The sequence below is a fragment of the Gouania willdenowi genome, chromosome 14, assembly GCF_900634775.1.
Source record: "Gouania willdenowi chromosome 14, fGouWil2.1, whole genome shotgun sequence".
Taxonomy (NCBI): domain Eukaryota; kingdom Metazoa; phylum Chordata; class Actinopteri; order Blenniiformes; family Gobiesocidae; genus Gouania; species Gouania willdenowi.
Genome location: NC_041057.1, coordinates 10,840,087 through 10,852,084, shown reverse-complemented (window position 1 = coordinate 10,852,084; position 11,998 = coordinate 10,840,087). Strand labels below are relative to the sequence as shown.

Here is an 11,998-nt window from a genome sequence, read left to right as displayed (position 1 = left end):
AGCGCCATGGAAACACTTTAACCGCAAATACACGTCACAGAACGTGCATTTGTGACCAGGTACGTCATACCTAGTTCATCTTCCTGCAGCAAAGTCTCACGGGATGAGACTTCACAGGAGTTACAAGGCTCCTGCTCAAAACAACCTTCAATGGGAACACGTTTAAAGCGCTGTGCGGCACACACATCAATGTCCTTAATACAAAACTGCACCTCGATAGTGATGTGCCCCGGATTACACCATCTATCATTGACAAACGCAGCCAGACCCCCTCCTTTCAGCTTACCGCTCTCCTTTCGTCGTGTCACCGCGCAAAAGTTGGAAGCCGTCCAATTCCAAAACCGAATCCAGTGTTAGCGCCGCTAGCTCATCCATCTTATTGGAGATAGATCTAACATTCCCCATAAAGACGGACAGGAGGACAGGCTGATATCTTCTGCTCCTTGCTCGGCTCTTTGCCTCCGCACGAAATCTCGTCGTTTCCTCCTCAGTTCACAAGGGATGTCGGGTCTAAGCTGGCGTAGCATTAGCACTAAGTGCTAACAGCTGAACTTGGGTGTAAACATTGGGGCCGTGGCTCCAAGCAGTGATTCCCGACACAATCGCAAAGATTGCAGACACAAGCAGCAGAAAAAGTAGTGCAGTTTAGGCGTCCAGTACTGCAGTTTGCAGAAAATAGGCAATTGGATATAAGGATATTTAATATAAGGACATAGTATGATATAAAATAAACCATGAATAATAATTCACATCAACAATAGGAAATGTGCAAATGTATGTCTTCTCCAAGATCTCCAGAGGGGTATTCCATAAAGGAGGGTTAACAAACTGAGTCTATCCATAAACTCTGGGTCAACATACCCCGCGATGGGAAACTCTGGGTATCGGATTCCATTAAAGCTGGTATGAAGTGGGTTAATCAACCCTGAGTATGTAAACCTTGGGTTACTTACGTGCACGCTTGCGATAAAAAGCCATCATCAATGGATCAAAGAATACTCAAACTGCCATGACAACCAAACGGAAGATAGTGATTTATTTACCCTGATGGGTGAAATAAGCCGTTGTTTGATGAATATGAGCCTGTTCTAAAGGTGCGTTCAGTCTTCAGTGACTATAGTAGCTTAAATCACCCATAATTAGTCACACTTTTTGGTCACTTCATCACTTTATTGCTTCAGTGACGTGACGAGCGGTGAATAATATGAATAAAGTGTGTCTGAGGAGACGTGTCAGCAGCATAGGATGGCTACATAGAGAGCCCTCCTGTTACACTGGATATAAAGACAGTGGCTGCTGCTTCATATCACATCATTTATATTGATTCTTTATGTAATATTGTCGCCAGAGTCATCTCAACGTCCTAAAAAATGTCATAAAAAAAACACTGACGCGGGACACGAACCCACGACCCATTGCTTTCAAGAGCAGTGTCACACTTCACTGCGCCATCATACCTTTAAAGATGTATGATCTACAGACTTAACCTTATAACAATATAAAACAACAATCAAGCCTTAAAAGTTGATTAATTTAAATTATCATCGCCTCCTTTCTATTATCTACAGGTTTTTATCCAGAGAACTTTACTACAGACGTGAGTAAATGTTTTAATGCAGATCAACCTCTCAGTGACTTTCACTTAATGATCTACATCTACAATGTTATAAAGAAAATTACCGTTATCGCAAAAAAAAAAAAAGACATAAAGCAACAACATTAATAATGATGTGAGCACATCTGTGGTGTGTGATGTTACTAATGTGTGTCAGAGAAAAGTGTTAAGGTTTATTAAAGTGTTCAGAAACGGCGTTCAGGTGGGCGGAGCCAGGTAGAAACCCAGGGTTTCTTTGATAAAACCTGCCAGTGACCAGGTTTAGTTCACGGACAATGTTGCCATGGTAACATACTCAGAAGAACATACCTCGCTTTTTGGAATACCCCTCAGGAGATGTTTGTCCTGTTTTGAACACAAAGACACCAATTTACATCAGTAGAAAAAAAAACAAAAACTCCTAAATTGAACGATGTTGAAGACAATTTGTCATACTGTCTTTAGAAGGCATCGTTTCAGTAAGAGATGTAAGTAGTAGCAACAGACTGCATTGGTTTCACTTGTTGTCATGGGGAAGAAAATAACATTTTAAATGCAGATAAAGAGGAAGTAATGTTGCCATGGAGTCATCTTCTCAAGTGTAAATTCTTCAGGTAAAAACTGTCGCACTTCAACTCTCTGTCCTTGGATAAAACTTTATGGATTCACCTCAGATTTAGTTTTGTCAGTTTGTCCATAACAATGATTTTTGGACAAAACCTGCTTGTAAGTGCTGTATTACCACTACATTGTGATGACTCATGAGTTCAGATATCAATATGTTCATTGGCTTAAGAAGCAAAAAAGATTTACACATGTGAAAAGCAGTTCTTCAGAGGTGACGTGTACAAATACTTAGTTATTGTGCGTAAGTAGTTTTTTCTGGTATCTGCACTTTACTTGAGTATTCATTTTTTTGGCGACTTTTTACTTCTTACTTTTTTAAACAAATATCTATACTTTGTAATGTGCTCATTACTTATAAGACCTTCCAAGATGACTTCACAAAATTTTGGTAGTTTGAGCTTTTTTCTGTTAGGCAATGTCCCTTTGTTTTATGGTTAACATTTTCAGGTTCTTTAAAAATGTTTAACTCAAAGCTGCTCTTGATTTAATTGAGCACTTGATCTATAACGAGTGCAAAATTCTCCAGATTTGATGCATTTCCATGTACCAGTTCTCTACATGTTCTTAAAAATGGTAAACTCAAAGAGTTAGAGCTCTGAGTTATATTGAGCATTTGCACTTCTTTTTTTACTTGACATTTTATCTGAGTGCCAACTTCTCCAGGTTTTCAAAGGTACCAGTTTTTCTACAAGTTCTTAAAAAATAATATGGAATTTGCTGGTTTAAAAACCCTGTCTCATTATTGAAGGGAATTTAGTTTTAGTTTACTTTTACTCAAGGGAGCAACTTCAATACTTTTACCAGATACATTTTTCATTCAAGTATCTATACTTTTACTTGAGTACTAAATACTAGTACTTCTGCCACCTCTGGTTTTCTCTTCCTTTAAGCTTTACCTTGAGCAATTGCTGCCGCCTACTTCAGAAGCAGGATTCGCCTTGTATCGGGACTCACAAGAAAATAGAAAAGAAAATTCCGCTTGTAAAAAATCTTGCTCAAAGACTATTTTTCTGCCTCTGCTTTTGTCTCAGTGTGGCTCTTTAGGTAGTTTAAGTGTGTGTATGTGTGCGTGCGTGCGTGCAATCAAGGGTGGGTGGGTGCTACATCTGTCTCCGTGATCCGAGCAAACCAAACTCATTCATCATCCCTGTTACCAGTTCAGCTAATGAATCCATCCTTGGCTGTGCCTGGCGGATAAAAGATTGGGTCAGTGGATGCCCTCACTCAGAAACATGAGCGCCACACGCAGCAATTCAAAGGCTGACACTATACAGAGAATACTATTAATAAGTGGTAGAATATGTAGCCCTGCTGTCTTTGGTAGTTGGACTTGTTCAGGCAAAATTGTTTTCCATATTTGTGACGAAGTAGCATCAGTGCACTCACTTTTAATACAGAAAAATTTTAATAAAAACATTTATAAAACATGGTAAGGTGGAACTGATGAAGTTTCAGTACAGGCTTGAGTAATTGGAAACCATCACGATTAGCACAGTTAAGGTCCCATAACATGTATTTTTCACCCATCTCTATTTTTCTTCTAAGAACCCCAAAAACATAATATTTGAGGTTTATTTTATTTAAACTGACCTGATTCCCAGAGTTTTAGCCCTCTAAAAAGTGACTTTCTGACCAACGAGTTGTTTGCTGCCTACTTATGCATATTCATGAGTGGGCGTGTCTATAGAAACTGACTTGCCTGCGAGGCTTTCCTGCATGACTCACTCTGAGGCAAATCAGTGATCACAAAGCAATTTTCTCTTGCTATCGACACACTGTTGTTATTGTTTTTAGCCATAAAACAGCACATTACAGTGAAACACATGGATATTTAAGCGGCTATTGTGTGAGTCTGTCTCCACGCTGTGTGTTCATCTAGCTGCTTCAAACACTCACCGGAGTTTTAAGCTGCTAATTCACTTTCTTCTCCTCATCATCTTTATTAAATACAGGAATCGTGCATTTAAGGTGATAATCATTTGTTTATCACCTCAACCGTTGCGTCGCATTGGGTCACAAACACGTCAGATCCAGTCAAAGGCGATACGATGTCTGCTCCCTGGGTGCCTACACTGCAGTGTTCACCGTGGAGGCGTGGCACAGGCAGCAGGCACTTCCTGGAGGGGACGGTTCATAATGCTAATGACATCACTAGAATTTGAAACGCTCCTTTTTCAGAAGAGGGCAGAGAAGCAGCTCAGAGAGGTTTATTGAGGATTTCTCAGAGATGAAGAAGGAAGCCCAAAAATACTTTGGGGTGTTTTTTTTATTATAAGTAATTAACATTGTAACAAAGTTAAAAACTCAAAAAAGATGATTTGCATAGGACCTTTAAGGGATTATAATGAATGCAAGTGGACCCCTGAGCTATAGATTGGGGGCTTCTAAACAATTTGACAACTTTAAATAGGGAACCAGATCACTTCATAACTTTCTAACTGTAACCACATTAGCAAACTGTACATAGACTGAGGGCGGGGCCAGAGGTCCACTGGTCTGTAACCAAAAAAAAGAGAGTTCCCTATTAATGAACGCCCAGGTAAGCCCCACATCAAACACATTGTAGCAATACAAAATGACTTCATCATTACTTTTAAAAGTAGTTTTATATTGCTACGACATGTAAATAAAGATTTACAAGCATTTTAAAAATGCTTTTTAAAACCACAACACAAACACTGGCTTATCCAAATAATGAAGGGGTTACGAAACCTAATCTAAAAACACAGCAAACTAAATTAGTAACACACACACAACACATCAAATTAAACTGTATAAAGCGAATCAAGATACTTAATGGTTAAGTGGGAAAAACCAAAAAAAGAAACTAGAGAACATAACTCAGGCATAAAAGTAAGAGCATAACATGACAGCAGTGACAAAGCGCTAACAGAAATAAATAAATTAGCTTTAATAGTGAACATTCACTGCTACATTATGTTATCTTAGAGATAATTACCTGGATCACTCTGTTCCAGCACCACAAGACTTTCAGGGTAGACACAGGCCTAAAACAGGGGCCAACATTAATAATATTCATAATAAACCAAACATTCAAATAAAAGAAAGAACTACTTACATCCATGTCACACCAAACCAAGCCAACAGTTCAGACATGGCCAAACCAAAGGGGGGCACAGGTGATCTAGATCACCTAATTAAGACCCATAGAGGGGCAGGGAGGGGCACGTGCAGTAATGGTGGCGTTCAAGGACACTGGGAAATATGCAACTCACCTCACGACATAACAAAACAAGTTGATAAAAGCTTAACCTCTAAATTACAAAGGGAATCTTTTTTTTTAATTTACTCTAATAGCTAAAACTCAACACTAATGGTCACTTAATTAACATCAGTTAATGCATTTATAAGCATTAAATAAGAGTTTAATAATATGTTGTTAATCATTATATTGCATTACCTAACATCAAATAACATATCAGTCAATGCATTAATAAGCAGTTAATTAAAGTCTACTGCACAGAAATAACTAAAACATTATTAAGAATGAATAAAAGTTGCATAATGTCATCATTATCCTCGTGTATGTGTTGCTTATTATTAAATAATATATTAGTAAAACACAATAATACTAATAATGAGTACCAGGGCCTCATGCTAATCAGCATAGTTCAGATCAATGAGGCCGAGAGCCAAAAATCACAAATAGATTTTCAAAACTTGAGTGTTCCACGAGAAATTATGTTAATAAAATAATTTAACACTAAAAGTAGGGAAAATAAACATTTACATGGGTTTAAATATAGGTAAGTTTTAATAGAATGGTCATTTTTGAACGTGAATACAACAATGTAACATGAAATGAACACAAATAAAATGAAAAAAATAAAAATACATGTATTAATTTTTAATGCATGAATGTTAGGGTTACAAAATATTTTCTACCATAACATTGAGCTCAGAAACTGTTAATGTGTTCCTAGGCACAGCACTTCATATGTTGCTTAATATGAAATGGAATGAATAAATTAATGTCAGAAATGCTGTTGGAGCGGATTGACATCTATGTTACCATCAAACTACCCTAGAGCAGCCGTGTCTATAAATGAAGTGCCTATATTTTCCTATTTAAGAGACTATATAAGTTAAATAATAAGGATTATAATGAAGTACCCCATTAGTCAATTCTCACTTATAAATACGAGACAATAGGATATGGAAGTGTCTACATAGTTTAATATACATAACAAAAAACATAATGTGATTTTAAATGATACCAGATTTGTTGTGGTGTTTAATTAAATCTGGTTGCTAATGCATATAGAACAGATTATAAAAAGATATTAAATTAGTTCATGAAAATAATGTCCCAAGATACTGAGCACGACTAATGGATTTCTCTTTTGCTGAGACAGATAGTTAAGGCTTATGCTCACAGCTAAATTCTGTCTAATAACATGGTTTGGAAACTGGGCTGACTGGGTTGCACTGGTTAATAGAAAAATACAAATCCCATCCACTTACGCTTTCCCGTCTTGTCCTTGACCTTTTTTTTTTTTTTTTTCGGCTTCCACCACTAACTCCCAACAAAGATCCGATACCAGCATAATGAGAAAGGGGGGCATGCGCCGGAGGTGGAAGGTGACACATGACAAATTGATCATATGTTCCTCTGCTCAAAATAGGACCAGAATGGAATAGTAATAACCTTGTGGGGTTATTTCTGCAGGGATTTTTTTGTGTTATCCCCCCCCCAGCGATCCAGGCCAGTATCAAACTGGAGGGCTTGCCTGATGGCTTCCCTACATCTTAATGGGATACGCTCTACCTTGCTTTGGTAGGAAATTGGTGGGGAGATATTTTTAATGAAATAAATATTTCCATCATCTGTGCCCTTTGATGATTACAGGTGGATGAAAGATGCCGATGCAGCTTTGGCTGACTTTGATCTGCCCGTGTTGAGGTTTGCACTGGTTTGTTTATTTCTCTTCTCTATGATATTGAATCAAAAGCATCGCTTCCCTATGGTATACTAATGAGGTTAAAAGACCATCCCGAAAGCTCGAATGACTTCAGATTATTATTTATTTTGGTATCATCATAATATTATTATTATTTTTTTTTTGTTGTTGTTTGTTTTGTGCACCAACTACCAAGACAAATTCCTTGTACTGTCCTTAAAGCTTTACATGGCCATTAAAAACATTTCTGATTCTGATCACATGTTGATGAAACTTCAGAGAGGACCTTCTTCAGACATTACAAAACCCAAGGTTTTTTTTTTTTTTTTTTTGGTATTTCAATATTTATCTTTTACAGTTTTTCTCGATTGCTAAAGCACAATTTCTAGATCTCTGAGCACAATGACCAGTTGCCTAAACACTTTAATAAATCTGGCCTCTAGTTGGCTTAACTATAAACACATTTCACCTCAATCTCCAATTTCACAAAACTCTGAACACATTTGCATTTGCCAAAACACATGTTGCAGAACTCTAAACACATTTGCACTGCTCTAAACACATTCACACTTATGCTAAACACTTTCACACTTGCTAAAACACACTTTTGCTCACACAATGCAAAATGGTAGACTCAGACATCAAAAGTTGAACACAATGAAAGCACGGGTGTCATTGCTTAAACACTGTGACTCAAAATTGAAGACACATGTGACACCATCCATATTGGCCGCTTGAGAATGCACAACGACTCAAAATTGAAGACACCTGCCAATGATGTGACAACACCTATATAGGCCAGTTTAGAATGCACAGTTTGCTGAAGGTGCCAAACGGCAACAGAATGTACAGAGGCGGAGTTCGTGTCAGAGGAGGGCGAGGAGCAGGCCAAGGAGGGCGAGGAGGGAGAGGAGGAGTGCAAGGAGGAAGAGCAAGACAACCACGTACAATCATCACAGATGAAATGCGAGCTACTGTCATTGACCATGTCATTGTCCATGGAATGTCACTGAGAGAAGCTGGACTAAGAGTCCAACCCAACCTCAGCAGGTTCTCAGTGTCCACCATAATTCGGGCATTCAGACAACACAACAGGTATGTACTGTAGTTACTTTGTCTAAATGTTTGTAGCCCACAATCTAAATTGGTTTCACCACATTACGTTTGCTTTGGGAGACTGGACATTTCCATTGATGTTTGTATTGTAGATTGTAAGTCTTTTTTTGAAGAGTGAAAGCATATTTGTTTCTATAGGGTTGAAAGATTGCCACATCATGGTGGAAGGGCTCCCCTATTTACAGCACAGCAAGAGATCCTCATTGTGGACATGGTCCGGGAAAACAACATCATCAGACTCAGGGAAATAAAGGAGAGAGTCATAGCTGACAACATAAATTTTGGAGGTATTGACAGAGTCAGTTTGGCCACCATAGACAGAGTCCTCCGTCGCCAGAAGCTACGCATGAAGCAAGCTTATAGAGTTCCCTTTGAGCGTAACTCGGACAGAATCAAAGAGCTACGTTTCCAGTATGTGCAAGTAAGTATACATACGGGTATACAATGTTGATTGTTCACAGTACAGTGGGTGTACAAGCTCACTGTACTGCACAGTAGCCCACAGTGTACTGTAGTACTCCTTCTGTGACACTACCCATACTCTATTCCTTTCCACAGAGAATCTTGGGGTTGGACGCCATGATGAGACAACATGAATACATCTTCCTGGATGAGGCTGGCTTCAACCTCACCAAGAGACGGAGGAGAGGCCGTAACATAATTGGCCAAAGAGCAATTGTGGACGTTCCTGGCCAACGTGGGGGGAATATCACCCTATGTGCAGCCATGACCTCAGAAGGGCTTCTCCACAGGCAGGCTCTCCTTGGGTCCTTCAACACCCAGCGTCTCCTCACATTCCTGGGAGACCTACGGGACATCCTGATTGACCGTGAGCAGCAGAATCTGGTTCCAGCACAGCCTCCTCCCATCTATGTCATCATCTGGGACAACGTCAGTTTTCACCGCACCAACCAGATAAGAGAGTGGTTCAATATACACCAACAATTCCTCAATGTATGTCTGCCACCCTACTCACCTTTCCTCAACCCCATAGAGGAGTTCTTCTCATCATGGCGGTGGAAGGTGTATGACCGGCAACCATATAGTAGAGAGAACCTCCTCAGGGCCATGGACCTGGCCTGTGATGATGTGGGGGATTACTCAGGCTGGGTCCGGCATGCCAGAGCTTTCTTCCCCCGCTGCCTGGCGAGGGAAAACATAGCCTGCGATGTGGACGAGGTCCTGTGGCCTGACCCCACCCGACGACGTGATGCGCAGGCCCGTGCACAGTCCCCCGCACAGCCCCCCCCACAGGCCCCCGCACAGGCCCCCCCACAGGCCCCTGCACAGGCCCCCCCACAGACCCCATAGAACCTCTTTACTGTAAGAATTTGTGACATGTATCCCCATGTATGCTTTTGTTCTCTTTTGAAATTTGTTTTGGAAAAAGTATGTTTGTACAGGTTGTCAATAAATGAGGTTCCCCTAAAAATAATCTGTGACTTACTATTGATTACTATACAGATGTGATTACTATACAAATGATGGGGTACTGAGAACATCACACCCTGAACATTGTGTTTTCAATTTTTATTGAAGTGTGTGATAGATATCCAATAGTGTTTACATTTTTGCAAGCTGTGAGGACCATTTTGTTGTCAAAGTTTGGTTTTGGCCATAGGAGCAACAGTTTTGTGGTGAAAGTTTGGGTTTTGGAGTGAGAGTTTCGTTTTGTAAAGAGACTGCGAGTTTTTGTGGAGCTAGCTTGAGAAAAGTGTTTTGTGTTTAGAGTTTAGAGAAAATGGAGGGCAGTTTCCTGAAATGTGTCCTGACATTCGAGAAAAACTGTATTATGCAAAAACCCTCCCACATTGTATGATATGAAGTACAGATTTTTTTAAGAGTTACTCACTAACCCAGTGTTTCTCAAAAGGGGGTACGCGATGGCACTACACGGGGTACTTGAGAGAGAGAGAGATAGATAGTGGAAAATTAACAAACAAAGTGTGAGTCTTAGTCCCACCCCAGGCGTAAATGATAAAAGCTTTAGAAATAAATCTATTCAGGAGCCACTAAATCAGTGTAAATATATTTTTGAAAACAATACACAAACATGATCAAAAACGAATTCTAGAAAAAAGGTCTTTGGGATCGCCGGAAGTTTCTTGATGTCAAAATGGGGTGACGATCCCAAAAAGGTTGAGAACCACTGCACTAAATACTGTTTCTTTCCACTTATTTACAAAATGAGATTCTTTAAAATGCATTATCATTCGTTCATTCCATCATTATGCTCTGCAGTTGTTTTTAACAGTGTTGGGAACGTTACTTTAAAAAAGTAATTAGTTATAGTTACTCACTACTTGTTCAAAAAAGTAATTGCGTTAGTAACTCAATTACTCTTGTGGTGGCAAAATTGATTAATTATGTATACTCATATATTTGCTTTTTGATCTCATTCAACTTAATACCCCAATTTGTAACTTTCCACGCCTGTCTGATGTCTTTTCCTCTTCCTGCAAAGTCAGTGGGCCCATACTCCCATAATACAGCTTCTCTAAAGGAATGTCAGTTGGCCTCAGTTTAATCTCGAAGGCCAGAGCACGTCCAAACCCACCCCAGACATCACATACACACACACACACATCATATACACATACACACACACTCACTCACACACCCACACACACACACACACACATCTAACTTTCACCCCGACATCGGAGGTGTCACCTCCGGCAGACTGACCTTCCCCCCCTGGTCTCTTCTTTGCTGTCTGTGGAAGGGGAGAGGTGGGACAGTGGGGTATAAAAGTGTGTGAAAGGAACATTTGGGCCCTTCTTCGCGTCTCTCCTTTGGCCAGAGGAGACCACTTCTTTGTCTATCCCACTTTGTACCTTTTTATTTAGTTTAGATTAAATCATTTTTTATTACTTCATCATCTCTCCTGTCTGGTCTTCATCATTTATCACCACAGAGTGTGTTTTCAAGTCAAAGACGAGGTAACCGTAAATTTCACCGTAACACTCTATAATAAAAGTAACTCATTACCAAGTAAAGTAACTATTTGCGTTACTATTAAAAAAAAAAAAGTTGCTGTATGTCAAATAATTCAGATTTTTTGGATGCGTGTGTCGTTGTGAGGTGCTTACAACAGATGTGGACAAAGTCTTCACTCCTGGATATAATGAACACTTCACATACACGTTCTTGCCTTTGACCACAATTAATTTAAAGTAGTGTCGTCACCTTAAAAATGTCAACTTTTCATCAGATTCCACGCTCACCATCTCTGCTGCTTCATCCAATCTGTAGTGTGTGTGTGTATGTGTGTGTGTATATGTGTGTGTGTGTGCGTGTGTGTGTGTGTGTGTCGTGGGTGCTGGCACGTCGCCTTAGCCAATCATAATCGCTCACCTTGTTTTTAACCCGCCTCCTCTTGCTGGCACATGTGTAAAAACACTGGCTCTGATTGGCTACCATGACACAAGACGCAGCCTAAGCCAATCATAATCGCTGAGCTTGTTTTTAACCCACCTCCTCACTACAGCTGAGTCAGAAGCCGGGGATGCTTTCGGATAACATTTTATTTAATCAATGCATGTAACGCACCGCATTTAACGTTCAGTAACGATAACGGCGTTGTAACGGCGTAAAAAGTAATTAGTTAGATTAGCCCGTTACTGAAAAACAAACGGCGTTACTTTAAACGCCGTTATTCCAAACACTGGTTTTTAAATACTTTTTTTGCGAAGCAAAATGTTGTAGTCAGACAAAGGTGGTACTTGGATTCAGAAAT

At 39.6% G+C, this 11,998-nt stretch overlaps 1 protein-coding gene across 1 annotated transcript; it reads left to right on the top strand.

The window, feature by feature from the left end:
• The first annotated feature begins 7,501 nt into the window (after positions 1–7,501).
• Positions 7,502–9,694, top strand: LOC114475743 (uncharacterized). Its single transcript, XM_028466818.1, has 3 exons — positions 7,502–8,238; positions 8,398–8,680; positions 8,818–9,694. Exons 1-3 carry the CDS (start codon positions 7,952–7,954, stop codon positions 9,568–9,570), a joined length of 1,323 nt encoding a protein of 440 aa, XP_028322619.1. The 5' UTR covers positions 7,502–7,951; the 3' UTR covers positions 9,571–9,694.
• Positions 9,695–11,998: the final 2,304 nt, after the last annotated feature.